This window comes from Cervus elaphus, chromosome 14 (assembly GCF_910594005.1).
Source record: "Cervus elaphus chromosome 14, mCerEla1.1, whole genome shotgun sequence".
NCBI classification, from domain to species: Eukaryota; Metazoa; Chordata; class Mammalia; order Artiodactyla; family Cervidae; genus Cervus; species Cervus elaphus.
The window spans coordinates 81,113,798-81,133,741 of record NC_057828.1 but is presented as its reverse complement, the minus strand read 5'-3'; the positions used below and the strand labels follow the sequence as shown (position 1 = coordinate 81,133,741).

The 19,944-nt window shown below is 58.0% G+C and overlaps 1 protein-coding gene across 1 annotated transcript; it reads right to left on the bottom strand.

Moving 5' to 3' along the window:
- Nucleotides 1-882: 882 nt before the first annotated feature.
- Nucleotides 883-19,737, bottom strand: LOC122707485 (basic proline-rich protein-like). Its single transcript, XM_043922944.1, has 13 exons — nt 19,398-19,737; nt 17,962-18,244; nt 17,859-17,914; nt 16,812-17,674; nt 16,350-16,491; nt 13,878-13,955; nt 12,835-13,225; nt 5,479-5,595; nt 3,144-3,227; nt 2,083-2,297; nt 1,851-1,986; nt 1,545-1,623; nt 883-1,179 (listed from the first exon to the last, which is right to left on the bottom strand). Exons 1-13 carry the CDS (start codon nt 19,735-19,737, stop codon nt 883-885), a joined length of 3,081 nt encoding a protein of 1,026 aa, XP_043778879.1.
- Nucleotides 19,738-19,944: the final 207 nt, after the last annotated feature.

The window sequence follows — 19,944 nt, the reverse complement described above, 5'->3', positions numbered from 1 at the left end:
TCGGGTCTGGAAGGAAGCGCAGGACCCCTCGGCTAGGGCAAGCGCGTCCCCGCCTGCCGCTGAGCATCCTGCCACCTGACTTTCACACTGGATTTCACTGTTTTCAGATCTTCTGCTTGTCTGTCACCTGCTCTGGTCTTCCCAGGATGACCCCAAGGGGGTCAAGGCCGTGTCGATACCCCCTCATGACAGAGAACAAGAAACTAGCTCAGGGGAGTGAGCAGACATAGGACAAACCTCAACAGTTCCTTCCATGTGAGGCCCCTGCAGGAGCCAGTTAGCAGGACAGAAAGTGGGACAGGGGTCTCAGGGCAGCGGAGTGGGCGTCAGTGTCTATTGGGGCAGAGTTTCGGCTTAGGAGAGGAGCTGTCCTGGAGACGATGGTGGCCGTGGCTGGACAACAATGTGAACGCACTTAATGCCACTAAAAGTGGTGAAAACGGTGAATTTTGTGCCATGTACGTGTGTGTGTGCTAAGTCGCTTCAGTCGTGTCTGACCCTGTTGACCCCATGGACTGGAGCCCGCCAGGCCCCTCTGTCCATGGGATTCTCCAGGCAAGAATACTGGAGTGGGTTGCCACGCCCTCCTCCCGGGGACCTTCCTTCAGGGGACCGTCCTGACCCAGGGATTGAACCCGTATCTCTTGCAGATCCTGCACCGCAGGCAGAGTCTTTGCTGTTAGGCCATGGGGAAGCCCTATGCTGCGTATATTGTACCACAATTTGAGAAAATTTAAAACTAATAACTAACATGTAATAATGATATGTTAACGTAGTGTGCTATAGATAGGAATACGTCATCACGTGTGAGCATATAATGTGTCCCTAACCCGCACCCTGAGTGGCCTAGGGGACTCGAGTTCACTGTGGACTCTCCTCTGCTCAGACCGCCCGAAGCTCCTCATGCAGAGCACCCTCGAAGCCCCTGGGGCTGCGGGCGCCGGGCTCGCTGGCCTTCCAGCTATCTCCGGCTCCAGGCCTCCAGTGGCCTGTTTGCTCTGCCCCCAGCCCACCCACCCCCACCCCGCCCTTGTCAGCACCTGCTGCCCGGGGTCTGGGAGCATTCCTCTGGCCCAGGGTCTGCCCTCCCGCTGGGATGGGGGCAGGGGGAGGCAGGCCCTCGGAGGTCCCAGCATCGTCGCCCACCGTGGCGGTGTTTGAGCTTCCTGGGCATGTTACCTGCAGCGGCCCCGCCAGGTGGTGGAGGCGGCCCCACTTTCTCTCCCTACAAGTCTGCTGAGACCCTTTCAGACCCCCCCCCCACCCCCCGTCTCCTGCCCTCTACCTCGTCCCGTGGGGAAACAGACTGATGGCCCCTCCTCTCTGCTGAGCAGCCCCAGGGCCACCTCTGGCCAGTGACTTAGCACCTGCCCCGGGGACAGCCCCAGGGGAGGACAAGGGGGTCCGTGGGGCAATGGGGACCCCCAAGGCTCATGTGGAGCCCCTTGGCAGGGCAGTCCCGGCCCCAGCACCCCAGGCTGAGTGGGGGCCAAGCAGAGACCAGGGTGCCTTTGTCCTCCACCCGCCCCTTGTCCGCTGTTTACATCCTTCCTTCCCGTAAGTGCTTCGTCTGGCCCGCTGGCCGGGAGCCAGGAGCACCTGCAGGACAGGTTGGGCAGAGATCTGGGGGCGGGGGCGCGGGACTGGCAGTGACTCAGGCCTCCGCTCCTCCCAGGCCGCCCTGGGCCAGGGATTCTGAGGCCCAGAGGACGAGATGCTTCCCGGGGGCGGCGTGGGTCTGAGGGTCAGGAGGGCGCGTCCCTGTCCCCCCGTCCTCAGTGGGCGTTTCCCCGGGAACCGAGGTCAGGGAGACACAGCGTGGGGGGTGGGGTGGGGGGGGAGCCCCTCACCCCACGCGAGGCCCCGCGGGGCCAGGAGCCCTGGGCGAGGCGAGGGGCGGAGCGGGCTTGGGGCTGCTCCAGGGGAACCGTGAGGAGACCCTGGTCCGGGAAGGGGACTCTGGGCCTCCCCGGGGTTTGCGTCTGGCTGTGGGGGCGGGTCAGGCCCTCAGGAGCCGTGACTCACTCAGGAGGGAAGCCGCCTCCGAGACTGAGGTCTCACGGGGACAGCTCTCTGCCCGACCTCTGTCTCCCTGGACCACAACCCCCAGACAGCCGCGGGGCACAGGCGCCCGCTGGTGCTCAGATCGCGCGGCGCATGGCGCCTGTCTGCGGCCCCCGCCGTCCCCCGGGGCTCTCCGCCCACGCGCCTGCTGCCCCTGACTCTGCCCGACCCGGGTCCCCGTGGCCCCTTCTCTGTCAGCCCCTAGGTCTCTCCGTCTGCGGGAACAGACGGTCCTGGAACCCGCGGTGGCGGGCGCGGGGGGGGGGGGGTGCTTTGCACGTTAACTCGTCTAACTGCAACCACTGCCCCTCGCCCCCAAGCGTGAGTCCCGCTGTCCTGGCTGTGCCTCTGAGGGGCTGAGGACCCTCGTGGTCAGCAAGTCCCCTCGGGGGAATCGGCAAGTCCGCTCAGGTGGAGAGTTGAATAGCCTCTTCAACTATTTGTGCTGAAGGACCAGTTTGCTTTTGCTTGGCTTTGTTTTGATTTGATTTTCCAATCTAATGCTTTTGCAAAACAATAAAAATGCAAGACTAGAAAAATGAGAAGGAAGAAAAATGACCTGTGATGTACTTCAGTGTGAGCACTTTCTGTTGTAGTAGTTATCTGTGCTTCTATCAGCAGTTAGAAAGTTTTTTGTTGTTTTTTTTTTTTTCTGCTTCCCCTCCTCATAGAAAATTACTTGTCAAACTGCTGTGAAAGTTTCTAAACAGGGCAAGCACTGGTTTCTGGACCACACCCCAGGCTGCAGGAGGAGGGTGAGCCTGGAGACCCTGTTCAGGGCAGTGTCCTGAGGGCTGGCTCAGGGCAGGGCGACTAGGCTCCCCTCGCCCCTGGGCCTGTGGGGCGTGGCGTGGCGGGGGCGGTGCTTGGGCGAGGGCAGATAGCTGGGATGCTGAAGCACCGGTACCACCTGGATTGTAAAACTCTTTAGTCCCTGGGGCATGGTGGGTGGGGCCCGGGTGGTCAGGCTGCCCCTGGGACGCAGCTGCTAGACTCCGATGCCCACGGCCCTCTGGCGGAGAGGACCCTGCTTCGGCTCTGGAGGAGCCCCGTTGGGGGCGGGTGGGCAGGGGCCTCACCCGGGGAGCCGGGGGACGGTGGGGAAGGCCTTCTGCTTCTCTGAATGCAGCTTGGGCCGCGCGAAGGGTGTGCCTTCCTGCTCACTGACGTTCAAGAGATGTTTTTAAAAAGCAGCCAGAAATAGGCGTGTGCAGGAAAATGCTTTATAAATATGAAAATTACCCAAGTGTTGAGGCAAGGTGGTTTGTTTCTCACGGCGTCAGAGACAGCTGGGAGAGCTGACCAGGTCCCGGGTGACCTGCAGTTACTGCCTCCGTGCGTTTGATCACTCATTTAGTGTTTACTGCAGGCATATGCGCTCTGCTGGTGTTCTGGCGAGGAAGCCAAAGCAGCGACCCACAGGCCCCACCATCAGGAGGCCGCCGGGCACTGGGTGGGCAGCCCCCGAGGCTCCCTGGAGGAGGTGATCTTCTTGGGGGACTGTTGGGTGAATCACGTGGCCTCCTCACGGGGACTGTCACGCAGCTGGTACCCGAGCTGGGTGGAGTGCCCGAGCTGTCCGAGATGCAGGGTTGGGAGGAAAAGTCAGAACAAGCCGGTTGCAGCAGAGAGTCTGTGACACGGTGCTGTTTATGCAGGATTTATCCGCTGGTTCTTTGCTACGTCAGAGTCACCTGATGCTGGTGGGGGGGTGGGGGTGGGGAAGGTCTCCTCAAGCCCAGAGCTTCCCCGCCCCTCATCACAGTTCTGTCCTGAGCTGACCCTGAGCAGAGAAAGCTTCCCACCAGACCCTCCAACGTGAGCTGGGTGCCTGAGGGACAGAGTCACATCTCCAGATGTTCTCATCTCAGCAGAGGCCGTGAGGGCCGTCCAGCCCCACATGGGCACCGAGCAGCATGTGGGGTACCCTCGCCAGGGAGCTAACGGCCATTACCTCCAGGGGCGAGCTTTGAGATGACTGCTCATGTCTCTTTACTCTCTGGGCACAGTCTGAAACATGGAGCAACCACCTAGTACTTTGTAAAAGTAACAGTTTTAATGGGATTGAATCCCATAGCATTAAATGCAGCCTTTTAAACTCGACAAAGCAGTGTGTTTTAAGTAATCTCGCACAGTTGTGCAGCCGTTCCCACCATCTAGTTTCAGGACATTTTATTCCAAAAGAAGTCTGGCGCCACCAGCAGTCACACCCCACTCCCCACCCCCAGCCCCCAGGACCACCCATCTGCCCTCTGTCAGCGTGAATTTGCCTGTTCTGGGCACTTCCTTCAATGTGGCCTTCACGACTGGCTTCTCACGTTCAGCATCATCTTTCCAAGGTTCATCCAACTTGTACATACTTCATTCCTTTTTATTTCCTATTATATTTTGTCGTATTGCTGATGTAGTATTTATTCAAGTATCGAGTAGTAATCTCAGCCGTCTGTTACCGTTACAAATGTCTTGCAGAACCCATCAGGCTTGAGTTTGCTGTCGCTGTGGGGAAGGCGTGTACACTGTCAGCATCACTTGTGTCTCAAAAGTGTTTCTATTGAGCGACTCTCGTGGGACATGGGGGACACGTGGAAAGCATCTGTGCTCTTTGGTGCCTTGTGGTTGAGGCAGAAAGAGTCGTGTAATAAACAGAAACACTGGGTAGTTTGGGGGTGACGAGTGCCCTGTGGAGCAGACAGCAGCGCAGACTGGGGAGTGCTGGCCAAGGCCTCTCTGGAGCGGTGAGGTTCAAGCCAGGACTTGTCTGGGAGCCGAGAGCCCCAGGAGGGGGAGGGGGCCGCGAGTGAGCAGAGGAAGCCATGGCTAAAGCCGGTGGGTGCCCGCGTGCACAGGGCCCTGCAGGCAGCCTGACAAGACCTGCAGAAGCGCAGGGAGTCGGCAGCTGTCCGCTCAGAGGTAACACGGTGGGGGACCCAGCCCAGCGACTGTGATCACCGCTGCCGAAACCCAGCGCAGGGGGTACAGGTCAGGAGGGCTGGGGCTGGCACTGGGCCCAGACTTGGGTGCACCTGGCAAGTATGGACAGGCCCCAAGTGGCTGGACAAAGCCCCAAGCGGTGAGTCCTGGAAAGGTGAAGGGAGGCCATCGGGGATTCTGTATCCATGGCAACCATGGCAGCGCCACCTCTCCTGGTGACCTAGGACCGGGTCCCCTGTGCTCATGGGCACCCGGGCTCCCTGCAGGCTGGGGTGTGGCCTTGGCCTCTCAGCGACCGGGGCAGGTGTGTAACCGAGCGCGCTGCGTGTGGGCGGCCTGGCGGTGGCCCGCAGCCAGGGCGAGGGGGGTGCACGCAGGGCGGCCACTGGGCAAACAGACTCCAGTCACGCACCCAGTGGGGCTCAGCGGGACTGTCCCCGGCAGAGCGCCCAGGCCCCGCCCTGTGGAGGCAGGGCTGGTCACCCTGCGCTGACCCAGCGGCCCCGCTCGTTCTGCTCAGCGTTATCCTGAGACAGGAGGGCGGTGGACGAGATGAGTGCGGGTGGCCGGGGACCCTGTGATCCTCCCTGGAAATGTGTCCTGGGGACAAGGGTGGGGGAAGAGCCGGTAAAACCACCTTTGCTGCGTTCCTTCCCCTTAGTCCTCCACCTGGAGAGACAGGCTCCGCTAAACTCACAAGGAATTAGTGTGTGGAAGGGCTGATGGTCAGGGGTGGGCTTTGGGAGGTGCCCCCACCCCCCGCCCCGAAGATTTCAACCCTGGAGGGAAGTTGAAGCCCAGTGTCTGGCCTTCCCTAGCCAGGGGGGCAGAGCACAGGCTGAGCACAGACCCTGTGGCATTTGGATTCAACCAGGGACAAGTTCACAGTCACTTCATAAACTCGTGAATAGCACTTACGTATGCATAAGACACAGATGGGTCAGGAGTGGGTTCCATCCTCGTGGGTCTTAGAGTCCAGTGACATTAAGTCTCAGGCAATAAATTCACTCACCAGCATCTGCCTCCTTCTCAATCGCCCTCTATCTCTCTCTTTCTCTCCTCTCTCCCCTGATCCACCCACCCACCCATCCATCCACCCACCCATCCATCCATCCATCCATCCACTCACCCACCCATCCATCTATACACCCACCCATACATCCACTCACCCACGCACACACCCATCCATCCATCCACTCACCCACCCATCCATCCATCCATCTACCCATCCATCCATCCACTCACCCATCTATTCACCCACCCACCCACCTGTCCAGCCATCCATCCACCCACCCATTCATCCATCCATTCACCCATCCATCCATCCATCCATCCACCCACCCACCCATCCATCAATCTACCCACCCATCCATCTATCCACTCACCCACCCACTCATCCACACACCCACCCATCCACCCACCCACCCACTCATCCATCCACCCTTCCACCCACTCATCCACCCACCCTTATCCCGTCTGGTCATGTCTGCCCTCTGTGACTCTCCCCGCCCCCTCAAACCCTCTGAGAGCTGCAGCCTGGTCTCGGACCCCGCCCTCAGGGACAGCAGCAGGGCAGACAGGCTTCCCTCCCATCTCAGGAGCTGCCATGTCCACCTGATTGCTGAGGCCAAATTCAAGGAATTATCCTGGATTCTTCTGTACCCTCACACCTCATATTAATCCGCTAGAAGTTTCTATCACACTTCAGAACCATTCCAAATGTTCCCAGTTCTCTCTGCCATCCCCTCTGACACCCCAGCCCTCACCACACACCTGCCCACTCACTACATCAGCCCTTCACCAGAGTCCCCATTTCCTTACCTGTTCGGTTCAGTTCAGTTCAGTCGCTCAGTCGTGTCCGACTCTTTGCGACCCCATGAACTGCAGCACGCCAGGCCTCCCTGCCCATCACCAACTTCCGGAGTTCACCCAAACCCCTGTCCATCGAGTCAGTGATGCCATCCAACCATCTCACCCTCTGTCGTCCTGTTATCCTCCTGCCTTCAATCTCTCCCAGTATCAGGGTCTTTTCCAATGAGTCAGCTCTTCCCATGAGGTGGCCAAAGTACTGGAGTTTCAGCTTCAGCATCAGTCCTTCCAATGAACACCCAGGACTGATCTCCTTTAGGATGGACTGGTTGGATCTCCTTGCAGTCCAAGGGACTCTCAAGAGTCTTCTCCAACACCACAGTTCAAAAGCATCAATTCTTCGGCACTCGGCTTTCTTTATAGTCCAACTCTCACATCCATACATGACCACTGGAAAAACCATAGCCTTGGCTAGACAGACCTTTGTCGGCAAAGTAATGTCTCTGCTTTTTAATACGCTGTCTAGGTTGGTCATAACTTTCCTTCCAAGGAGTAAGCATCTTTTAACTTCATGACTGCAATCACCATCTGCAGTGATTTTGGAGCCCAGAAAAACAAAGTCACCCACTGGTTCCACTGTTTCCCCATCTATTTGCCATGAAGTGATGGGACCAGATGCCATGATCTTACTTTTCTGAATGTTGAGCTTTAAGCCAACTTTTTCACTCTCCTCTTTCACTTTCATCAAGAGGCTCTTTAGTTCCTCTTTACTTTCTGCCATAAGGGTGGTGGCATCTGCATATCTGAGGTTATTGATATTTCTCCCAGCAATCTTGATTCCAGCTTGTGCTTCCTCCAGCCCAGCGTTTCTCATGATGTACTCTGCATATAAGTTAAATAAGCAGGGTGACAATACACAGCCTTGACGTACTCCTTTTCCTATTTGGAACCAGTCTGTTGTTCTGCTTTATTGACTATGCCAAAGCCTTTGACTTATGTGGATCACAACAAACTGGAAAATTCTTCAAGAGATGGGACTACCAGACCACCTGACCTGCCTCATAAGAAATCTGTATGCAGGTCAAGAAGCAACATTAGAACTGGACATGGAACAACAGACTGGTTCCAAATTGGGAAAGGAGTACATCAAGGCTGTATATTGTCACCCTGCTTATTTAATTTATATTCAGAGTACATCATGAGAAATGCTGGACTGGATGAAGCACAAGCTGTAATCAAGATTGCTGGGAGAAATATCAATAGCCTCAGATATGCAGATGACACCACCCTTATGGCAGAAAGTGAAGAAAAACTAAAGAACTTGATGAAAGTGAAAGAGGAGAGTGAAAAAGTTGGCTTAAAGCTCAACATTCAGAAAACTCAGATCATGGCATCCAGCCAGTCCCATCACTTCACGGCAAACAGATAGGGAAACAATGGAAACAGTGACAGACTTTATTTTTTGGGCTCCAAAATCACTGCAGATGGTGACTGTAGCCTTGAAATGAAAAGACGCTTACTTCTTGGAAGAAAAGTTATGACCAACCTAGACAGCACATTAAAAAGCAGAGACACTACTTTGCCAACAAAGATCCATCTAGTCAAAGCTATGGGTTTTCCAGTGGTCATGTATAGATATGAGAGTTGGACTATAAAGAAAGCTGAGTGCTGAAGAATTGATGCTTTTGAACTGTGGTGTTGGAGAAGACTCTTGAGAGTCCCTTGGACTGCAAGGAGATCCAACCAGTCAATCCTAAAGAAAATCAACCCTGAATATTAATTGGAAGGATGGATGCTGAAGCTGAAACTCCAGTACTTTGGCAACCTGATGCAAATAACTGACTCATTGGAAAAGACCCTGATGCTGGGAAAGATTGAAGGCAGGAAGAGAAGGGGACGACAGAGGGTGAGATGGTTGGATGGCATAACCGACTCGACGGACATGAGTTTGAGAAAACTCTGGGAGTTGGTGATAGACAGGGAAGCCTGGCGTGCTGTAGTCCAGGGGGTCGCAAAGAGTCAGGCACGACTAAACGACTGAACTGAACTGATTCTGAAATAAATAAATAAATAAATAAATGCTGCCCCACTGGATGGCTCTCACCCAGGCCTGCTTTCAACCATGTTTGTGTTGCATGAGAAACATCAGAAAACTGCAAGTGAGGAGCATTTTCCAAGATATTTCACCGGCAGTCTCACACTGTCAAGGTTGTCAAAAACAAGGAAAGCCTGGGACCTCGCTGGTGGTCCAGTGGTTATGAATCGACCTTCGAATGCGAGGGGCACAGGTTCGATTCCTGGTCAGAGAAATAAGATCCTACATGTCACTAGGCAACTAAGCCTGAGGGTTGCAACTACTGAGCCCAAGTGCTCCAACTAGAGAGAAGCCCATGCACCGTAACGGAAGACCCTGCAGGACGCAGTGAAGACCCCGCACGCCACAGCTAAGACCTGATCAGCCGAAATGAAACCAGTCAGGCGTGCTCCACAGCAAGAGGAGCCCTGCAGAGAGAAGCCCCACAGGGCAACTGGGGAGCAGGCCCGCCCCGACAGCCAAGGAACGCCCCGGCGCAGCAGGGAAGGCCCGGCACAGCCAGAAACAGAGGAGCAAAGAAACACAATCATTAAAACAAACAACAGCAACAAAACAGGAAAGACTGAAAAAATGTTACAAGAGTTTGAGATGTGACAACTAAACCTCACGTGGTCCCTGGACGGGATCTGGGAACAGGAAAAAGGACATTAGGTAAAAACTAAGGGCGTCTGCATACAGCGTGGACAAGTGAGCCTGTGGACGGTGGGCTCACTGTCCATGACAAACGCACCAAACGTGTGTAAGATGCTGCTAAAGGAAGTGTTGAATTTGGGAAGATCCCCCATTCTTCTAGAAAGTTAGCATTATTCTAAACTCCACCCCTAGGCAAAAGTTTATTCCAAGAAAACAGTAAGCCCACAACATTCTTTCCACCTAACACCCCCAGAGCTTCCCATCACACTTGAAACCCGAATCTTTAGCCTGACCCAGAGTGGCCGGGGCTTCCCAGGGCTCCCTGGGCAGGTCCCGCCAGGGCCTGGGGGGCCCAGGCATCAGCTGTTTCCTCTGCCTTCTCATCTTCCCGCTCTCAGTTTAAACATCACCTTCTTAGGCGTCCCGGATGTCCTCACCTAAGTAGATGCCAGGGACCGCCTAGGTGGTCCAGTGGCTAAGACTCTGCACCACCAAAGCAAGGGCCTGGGTTCCACCCTGGTCAGGGCGGTCCCGCATGTGGCAGTTAAAGATCCCACACTTAGCACGCAGACCCGGCGCCGCCAAACAAAGGAATAAGTGGCCGCTGGTCCCTGGCCGGGCTCTCAGCCCTGCCAAGTCCTAATTCCTGCCTGATGTTCTTGTTCTGTTTGTCTGCTGTCTGCCTCCCTCTGTGAAAACGTAGATCCCGTGAGACCAGGGCCTTAATCCCCAGAACCTAGGAAAGGGATTCAGTTAATATTTGTTGAATGAAGGCAGGATTTTCCGATGTTTGTTTTCAGACCCTGTTGCTCTGTTTTGTTTGGAAAACACGCTCGCTCAGTCCCGCTCAGTGGGTGATCGGTCATTCCGTTACTTACTGCCCTGTCTTCTCAGTCATCTGGTGATGTTGCCTGGCCAGTGGCTGACAGAGTTGCAGTTGTTTTGGGGTGATTCCGGTGGTGGCGGGGGCTCTGGGTAGATACCCAGCAGGGCGGCTTGAGCCCTGCTCCCTTCTCACCTTGTAAACTGCCCTGACCCCAGCTCTCAGACTCTTCGTTTTGTGTTTTAGACTTTCTGGTAAGCTCTCATCTAACAGTTTTAAGGCTCAATCAAGTGTGAAAACCCCTACACTGGATCATTTTACTTCTGAGCCAAAATTTTTAAGGCATGAAAAGATGCCAACATCATCAGCAGGTAGGGAAATGCAAATCAAAGCCACACCTTCACACCCACCAGGACAGCTATGATCAAAAGCACAGGGGCTTCCCTGGCGGTCCAGTGGCTAATGCTCCACTGTGCCCGCGCAGGAGGCCTGGGTTCAATCCCTGGTCAGGGAACTAGACCCCACATGCCACAACTAAGAGTTCACATGTCACAACAAGAAATCCCAATGCTGCAACCAAGACTTGGCTCAGCCAAATAAATAAATATTAAACAAAAAAAATTCCTGGTTGGGGAACTAAGATTCCACGTCGGGTGGCCAAAAAAGAGATCAAAGGACAGACAACAAGTACTTGGCTAGGATATGGAGAAATGGAGCCCTCATGCAATGCTGGGGGGATTGTATCAGAAAAGGGTGCAGCCACTTTGGAAAAGAGTCTAGCAGTTCCTCAAAATGGTAAAGCTCTTATGATTACATGACCCAGCAATTTTACTCTCAGGCAAGAGAGCTCACACACCGTTGTGCATGGACACTCACAGATGTTTCATTCCTATGAGGGAAAAGTCCTTCGGTTGATAAATGGATAAACGAAACGTGGTCTATCCATAAAACAAAATATTATTCAGCCATAAAAGTAGGATACCAAAAAAAAAAAAAAAGTAGGATACCAGTCCATACTATGATGTGGAGGAACCTTAAAATCATTAAGCAAAATGAGAGGAGCCAGTCACATAAGGCCACCTGTTGTGTGATTCCATTGATAAGAAACACCCAGAACAGGAAATGCATGGAGACAGGAAGTGGAGTCAGGCTGCTGGGGCCTAGGGCTTCCCAGGCGGCTCAGGGGTAAAGAACCCGCCCGCCAAGGCAGGAGAACAAGAGACGTGGGTTCGACGCCTGGGTCAGGAGGATGGCTTGGAGGAGGGCATGGCAACCCACTCCAGCATTCTTGCCTGGAGAATCCCACGGACAGAGGAGCCTCATGGGTCACAGTCCAGGGGGTCGCCAAGAGTTGGACATGGCTGAGAGACTGAGCATGCAGGCAGTGGGTGGCTGGGGAAAATGGGGAGTGACTGCTTATCTGTGTGGAGCTTCTTCCAGGGCTGATGAAACTGTTCTAAACATGACTGTGGGGGTGGCTGCACAATTCTATGAATAGATTAAAAACCACTGAATTGTGTACATTAAATGGGTGACTGAAGGTGTCGTTGTTAAGTCACTCAGTCGTGTTTGACTTTTTGCGACCTCAGGGACTGCAGCACACCAGGCTTCCCTGTCTATCACCATCTCCCAGAGTTTACTCAAACTCGTGTCCACTGAGTCGGTGATGCCATCCAACCATCTCATGCTCTGTCGCCCCCTCTTCCTCCTGTCCTCAATCTTGCCCAGCATCAGGGTCTTTTCCAATGAGTCAGCTCTTTGCATCAGGTGGCCCCAAAATTGGAGCTTCAGCTTCAGTATCAGTCCTTCCAATGAATATTCAGGCCTGATTTCCTTTAGAATTGACTGGTTTGATCTCCTTGCTGTCTAAGGGACTCTCAAGAGTCTTCTCCCATAGCACAGTTCAAAAGCATCAATTCTTTGGCACTCAGCTTTCTTCACAGTCCAACTCTCACATCCATACATGACCACTGGAAAAACCATAGCTTTGACTAGACGGACCTTTGTTGACAAAATAATGTCTCTTTTAATATACTGTCTATGTTTGTCTTAGCTTTTCTTCCAAGAAGCAAGTGTCTTTTAATTTCGTGACTTTTAATTTAGACTGTAGATGTGGGGGTTATAAATCAGGAAAGTTGTTTAGGGAGATAACTGTCAAGCCCATGCTACTTGGAGCCTGAATCCTTCCTCTTCACACCGTCAAGTGGATCCGTGACCGTCGACCGTGGGAGAGCTCGGCTCTAAGCTTGCATCTGTTACGTCACAGACTCACCCTTCCCGAGAGACAGGCTTTGTCTCGGCTCTGTGTACCTGCAGCGCCTGCAACGGTACTTCTCGGGTGCTATTTGTTGAATCAAAGCCTGTTAAACTGCTTGGCCTCTTTCAGAGGAGCCAGCTGCGCGGATGCGGGGAGCGAGGTCACCAGGCTGCTCGGGTGTCAGCTCTGTGGTCTGCCCCACTGGCAGAGAGCCAGGCTCACACCCTGCCCAGGGAGCCCGGATCCAGATCCGGGGAACAAGAGTGGCGGGGGTGCAAACACCCGGCTCCTCGGGCCCCACACGGGCCGGCCTGGGGGCAGTCCTCCTGCCGGGCAGTCCTCTGGCGCCCCCGGGCCCAGGCCTTCTCCTTCCGTCCAGAAGTGTAGATTCTAATCAGTTTCCTACACTCCCGGGGAAACCGGGTGGGAGTGGTCCCAGAGCAGGGGACGCGCTGAGGTCTGGGGCTGGATGCTTCCTGCCGGCCAGCAACCAAGACCCTGCTGTGTGGGAGCCCTGGGCGGAGGCTGGCATCAGGCAGTGTGTCAGGAGGGCGAGACGCCGGCTCTGGGGAATCCCGGCAGGAGGGCTTGCGGAGGACGGGCGGGGACAGCCCTGGCCCAGGCCGAGGGGTGTGACACAGACCCCCCCACCACCGGGTGACCCGGGGTGCTTCACTCCAGGGCTGTCTTGATTACTCACCTATTGAGTGGTGGAGATTTACCTGCAGAATCGGTAATTCTGTTTTGAGGATCAAACAAGGTAAGGCACCGGGGGCGTTTCAGCACAGGAGCCCCGGGGAGCCCTCCCGTGCTCACGCCCACATCCCCTTTTCACTCTGTGTACACTGTCTGGATGACAGATGACCTTAATGTGCCCGCATTCAAGCCCTGAATTCTGGGCCCAGCTGTGGTTGCCCCAGTCTGCATGGAATGAACTCACGGGATGTAGGCAACCCCATACATTGCTGGTTGGTCAGTCTGAGCTCCTATGACAGGCTGCCCTTCTCCTCCAGGGGTCCCACCCCCTCGGAGAGGGGGCCTGCTGGGGGACCAGGAAGTACGCCCCGGGTGGGGGCCCTGGGAGCCGCCCTGAGCTGGGCGTGGCTGTGGCAGCCCTGATGGTTGGCCGCGCGCCCCACCCCACGCTCACCCCGCTGACGGGCACCTCCCCGCCAGCCCGCCTGCACTTATGCTTTCCTCATGTTACTGTTTTATAAATTCTAAAAAATGTTATCTTCACTTGGGATCGTCTTGTTCTTTGACACCTGGGGCCTCTTGTCCTTGTAAGAGCAAGACCTTCGGGTGCTGGGTCATGGGTTTAGGATCCGGGGGCAGGAACAGCACTGGGGGGACACAGCGCAAGTTACCGTTTACTTGACATCTGGCCAACTCTTGCCGTGAGAGACTGTGCAGCTCCATGTCCCGGTGGAATTTACCCTATGCTTCTTATTTTATTTTTGGCCACACAGTGAGGCATGCAGGATCTTAGCTCCCCGGCCAGGGATCAAACCTGCGCCCTCAAACCTGCGCCCTCTGCACTGGAAGCGTAGAGTCTTAACCACTGGACCACCGGGCAAGTCCCGGATTTGGGCTGTTCTGTCCTCACTGTCCCCGCTGCAGGGCGGGCTCGTCAGCGACCAGGCAGCCTGGGCTTAGACCTTAGGCGCTGTGTCGTTTACAAGCTGAAGGTTAGTCACAGCCGTGCACTGTTGGATGCTTAGCACTTTTTTAACAATAAAAAGTTCTATAATTTAGGTGTGCACATCATTTCTGTGGAAACATAATGCTACTGCAGACTTAACAGAGCCCAGGATCGTGTGAACACAGCCGTCACGGGGTGCTGGGAAACCAAGGTCTCCATGTGCCTCAATATTCGCCACATCCCGGTGGTCTGGAAACCAAGCCACGTTGTCTGCCCTGGCCTTTTGGACTATGAAGACTCCCTTTTCAAAAACAAGAAGCAAAACAAACCCGAGGCCCTTCTACTTGCTGGGAACTTGGCTTCCGCCATCTTCATGTTGAGAAATATGAGGGCCTCTGCGGCTTCTCCCAGGACGGTTGTCTCTCCCTGGCACACCCGCCACGTTTCTGCAGGTCTGTGTCCCTCCGCACATGCTGGTTTAGTCGCTCAGTCGTGTCCGACTCTGCAGTCCCCTGGACTGTAGCCTGCTGGGCTCCTCTGTCCATGGGATTCTCCAGTCAAGAACACTGGAATGGGTTGCCATGCCCTTCTCTGCAGCCAGAGGGTCGCTCAAACCTGCAGAGCTGGTGTGGGGGACTCCACTCAAGCGCCCAGAGCTTTTCTCAGTCCCCGGGGTCGAGCCTGAGCTCTGCGCCCAGCTGAGCGGCCCCGGGATCTGAAAGTGACCGTCTCTCCCTCCAGCCTCCTGTGCCCCCTCCCGTCTCTGCTCCAATCACTCTGACCTTTATTCACAGACAAACCGCTCTGCACAGATGTGCACACAGCATCTGGATCCTACCCCCTCCCCGGCGCCTCCTGTCCTCGCCGGCAGCCGCCTGCCTGCCCCTGTGACGGTGCAGGGACCCTGCCAGCTTTCCCCAGGGTCCCACACGTGCCTGAGCCAGTGGGGGGGGAAGGAAAGCGGCGCCCCCTCCTGCAGGGCACGGGGGGCGGGCATTCCCACCTCCTGCCCCCTCCTACCCCCGCCCCGGGTGTGGGGAGAGGCCCCACTGTCCCATCTCAGGGGGCCTGCCTGATGTGCACAGAGGTGAGTCAGGGCCAGCCTTGGCCTCCTGGACTCCCGCTGGGGCTTCTCAGAGCCTGTGTTACACCGGCGGGCGGGGGGGGGGGGCGGTGGGCTGCTCCCTGGGGGCCTGGCCTCCACTGCACGGGCCCGAGGACCCTGTCCACCGGCCCATTCGGCCGCGGGGTCCCGAAGGGGACAGGATCCTGGAGGATGGGGAGTAGTTTCTTGGGGCACTGGCCTCCTTTTCCCTGCAAACTCCCCTTACCCCTCAGAGGCCAAGGCGGACAGCGGTGCTCTCAAAGTAGGCTTGTGTGGGGTGGGATCCCAGGGGCCCCAGAAGACCCCCGAGCCCAGGACTTTGCTGTAGAGGCACCTGGGGCCCTGAACAGGCTCATTGGACCAGCTGGGCCCCTGGGCAGGGTTTCTCTACCCTGACCAGCCCGAAATGGCTTTGGGGGACATCCCCCAACACGCCATCTCTACCCAGACTGAGGAGGGCCTGGGGGTTGGGAGCGTGGCTTGCCCACCAGGCTCCCAGCAAGTTGGAGAGCTGTTATTCCAGAACCCGATAAGTGCCTGGGCGGGGCCAAGATAGGGGCAGCTGTTTGAAGTCCAGAGTGATAACCGCTTCAGAGAAATCTGATAAGAGCCGGAGACGCCCTGGCTCAGGCTCCCGGGCTGGTGGTGAGCCTCTTGCTGGCGTCCATGGCCCATGCTGCCCCGAGCCCACGCGTCAGAGCGCTCGTCCCCAGACCCCGTGGCCCCGCTGGGCTCTGCTCTGCCGCTCAGGGCTGCTGGCATCACCCTTCCCACCCCTCTCTGCCACCCATGGGGCGTCCTTCCCAAGCACACTCACACTTTCTTCACCCGCCGAACACACGTTTCCTGGGAGCCCCTCTGCACTAGCACAGTTGTGGGCGTGGTGGGGCCGCCACCAAGCAGGTGTCTGCTCTCGCAGGGCCTGCACTCAGGGTGTCGGGGACCAACCACTCTCCAGTGATTACAGGATGAGATGGTGGGAGCACACACGCAGGGTCACGGGGGAGATGAGCAGGCAGCTGTAGATACAGCGGTCGCGATGGCCTCTCTGCAGTCTTGGAGGACCAGGAGTGGGGGTGGGCAAAACCTTCTGGCGAGGAAAGCACGTGCAAAGGCCCTGGGGTAGGAGCATCTGGGTGCAAGGAGTGGACAGGGTGGGGACGGCCTCTGAAGGCAGCAGGGTGGTGAGAGTCTGGGGTGACTGTGCAGAGTGAGAGGCCGTGGGAAGCTGACCCGTGCTGTGAACGTTCCCTTTGGCGGCGGGCAGGGAGGCTCCCGCATCTCCTGGGCCTCTGTTTCCACAGGTATAAACTGCAGCCTAACCACACTGCCTTTCCTGAGCCCCTGCTGAGCCCGGGGCTGCTCCGGGTGGAGGCTGGTATGTGGCAGACCTGGCCCCCACCCTTGGGGGGCGGGGAGGGGTCCCAAGCCCGCAGGAGTTAGACAGGATACCTGGGAGAGCTGACCAGGTGTGGTCAGGGCAGACCCTGGAGGAGAAGGCGGCCTCGGAGGGCCTCCAGACGGAGGTGGGGGCGGGGAGGGCAGGCCCTCGTCCCGGGCTGTGGAGCGCTGGACACAGAGGGTTTGTGGGGCAGGGCGGGCAGGAGCGGCCTCTGAAGCTGAGCGGGGGTGGGGAATCGGGGGAAATGCAGGGTCCAGAAGACCCCCAGGTTCCGGCTTTGCAGGAAGGGAGGGGGCCCGCCGAGGCGCTGTGTCAGGCCCGCAGGCCTGGACCCTGTCTCCTTCCGCGGCATTCTGACGCCCCCGCTCCACAGGGCCTGCCCGCCCCTCCGTCCGCAACCCTGGCCCCGGCCCGGGCCTGTCCTCGGGGGCTCCCCGGACCCCAGCGCGGCTCCCGGAGGTCGTGGCCGCTCGCAGGCTCCTGGGCGGGCGAGGGCTCTGCTCTGACATGGGGCGCTGCCCTGAGCCCGCGTGCGCACTCCCGTCCGATCCAGTCCCTCGTATCTGCTCCATCTCGCAGGCCTGTAAGCCTCCTGGGGCGAGACTGGGTCTCCCAGACACGTGACTCATAATAGCTTCGGTGGCGGCCGCCGCGGCGGGGAGACCAGCCGGAGAGCGCGCGGGGGCCCGACCCCCAGCCTCAGCGGTGCGGGAACTTGCGGAGCCCCCTGGCGGAGCCTCGGCTGCTCGGGCTGTTGAACCCCCAGCGACTCCTGTGCCCCCTCCCCCCGACTCCCAGGACGCCGCGTGTGCGGGAGGCGCGGTCACGAGCCCCTCCGTCAGCCCCGCGGGCTTTTCCCCTTGATCATGCGACTTCCCTGCCGGTCCTAGCCTTGGCCCAGGGGGCTCCAGGCCTGAGGGGAGGGCTGGCTTTAATCTCCACGTGACCTAGGACTTGGCTTGAGAGAGTCATGTGCGCCCTGCTGATGGAGGCAGAGGAGCCGCGGTGGGGAAGGCCCCGGGTGCGGGCTCCCCGTGGGTGATGCCGGGGCGCTGGGGGGCGGAGCAGGTCGGCCACGTTTCTGGGCAGGGACTCACCCGGTGCCAAAGCAAGTGGAGGGAAGAGGCCCCGAGGGCTGCCCCCCGACGGGACTCTGGGAGCGGGGGGTGGGGGGGTGGCCCCCGGCCAGGCAGGCCGCACCCTCCTCGCCAGGCAGTGTCTCTCCGCACGTTCACACCCAGGGCGCTGGCGGGGGCTGTAACCTGAGCGCTGGGTGCCGGCGGACTCCCGCCCGGGCCCTCGCCGCCCCGGCCCCCACCCCCCGGCTCCCTGCCGTTCCAGGGCCCTCGCAGGCCCTGCCCAGGGCGAAAGTGTGTCCCAGAGTCGGGGGGCCAGGTAGGGCCTGTCGGTGAGGACAGCGCCCCCGCGCCCGCGGCAGCGCCCTTTGATCCCGCCTCTGAGAGCTTGATAATGAGACGCAGTCCTGTTCCCGCAGAGGGGAGAACAATCGTGTGCAGCCCAGACAAAGGACTCTTTGTGCCGCCCTGGGACCCGAGCCCCGGCCGCTGGGGGAGGGAACGAGGTGCCTGGTGGGGAGGGGGCCTGGGCAGGGCGCCCGGGCGTGGCCTCCCCTGCCTGCCGAGCAAAGGGCATCTGTGCGCCCACTGCCTGCCCAGGGTCACACCCAGGCCCAGGTGGGTGGGAGGGGCCCAGTCTCTGTCCACGGCGGGGGGGGGGGGGGGTGGTCCCCACCCCTGAGCACATGGGTATAGGGGTGGAGGGTGAAGAACTGGGGTGCAGAGCGCCCCTGAAGGAGGAATGAGAAGGGGGCTCCTGGGGGTGTCATCTTTCAGCAGAACACACCACCTGCCCTCTAGGCTTCCCTGCCTGGGAGTGGACCACCCGCAGCCTTTGCAAAGCAAATCAGGCTGTTGTGGAGCCCGGCCTCCGCATCCAGCCCTGCGGGCCCCACTGCCCCCTCGCCCCTCGCCTTTGTTAGTTAAATCCAGCCCCTTCCCCCCAACACCCCCGTCCACAAGCGACCTGACCCGGGTGTGCCCAGGCCTTCACTCACCCTCCGTGTCTCCCTGTTGGGGCGGCTGTCGAGGGGGCTGGACTTTGCTGTTGAGGGTGGGGGCCGTGCTTGGGGTTTTATTGGGAGTGAGCCTGCGGGGACTGGAATATGGCTCACTGTGGGAAGCAGATGAGTAGGAAGTGTCCACTGCCTACTCCCCAGACCTCACCAACACAGTCCACTGCGCACCTGGCCAGGAGCGGGGGTGGGGAAGCAGTGGGCAGAGCCGGATGTCTGGTTTAGGACTGAAGATGGGCCTTGCAGGACAAGGGGCCTGGAGCAGAATCCAGTGAAGATTGGTAGAAACAGCGGACACGCGATTCTGAGGCAAAGGATTCAAAGAGGTTGAGGGAGAGAACATTGATAAGCCAATAGGTCTTTTTGGAAGTTGTGCTCGTGAGCGAGCAGGACGCTTCCGTGGGTTGGTAACGTCGTGCTGACCTTGGAGAAGGTGGGAGATGTGACTCGATCACACGGGGCAGGGACCTTCTGTCTCACGTACCAGTTTAGGGTCTCAGTTCTCTAGGCGCTGGCCTGGTTTTGGGTGGGAAGTGGTTCTGACCAGCACTGGCCTGGCTGCCTGACGGAGGCGGAGGGCTGGGGGCCAGAAGTCTGGGTGACCCAGGAGAGGCTGAACCCTGGGCCTGTGGGCTGAAACCAGGCCCGCAGGTGCCAAACCAGTCCGTGCCCACAGACACCGGTGTGTTGACTCTGGCAGTCCCGCCCTGGGCCTCCTCCCTCCCCAGAAGGGCCTGGAATTGACACTGGGCCTGCTGGGGGCTGGAGACGTTCCCAGCCCAGTCCTGCCTGGGCCGGCGGAGGCAGGTGGCTGTCCTGGTAGAGGAAGCCAGTGGCGGGAGGGGCTGCCCAGGCCTGCTGGTTGAGGTCAGGGCTGGGGGCATCGGGACTGCACGAGTGACCTCTTCTTGGTCCCAGACTGAAGACCCCGGGGAACACAGCTTGGCGGGGAGGAGGCGAGCGCAGGGGCTCATCTGCTGGGGTCCTCTTTATTTTTTTAAGTTCTACCAGTTTATGACTACCAAGCCATCTCCCTCCACCCTCATGCACGCCTGCTCAGTCATGTGACCCCCACGGACTGCAGCCTGCCA

Coding starts and splice junctions, on each gene's coding strand:
- LOC122707485 (XM_043922944.1), bottom strand. CDS start 19,737: ATGCCCCCAGCCCTGACCTCAACCAGCAGGCCTGGGCAGCCCCTCCCG. Junction 17,915..17,961: donor GACACTGCCTGGCGAGGAGG/GTGCGGCCTGCC, acceptor CCCCGCTCCCAG/AGTCCCGTCGGGGGGCAGCC. Junction 13,956..16,349: donor CATCTCCCCCGTGACCCTGC/GTGTGTGCTCCC, acceptor GTGTCCCCCCAG/TGCTGTTCCTGCCCCCGGAT.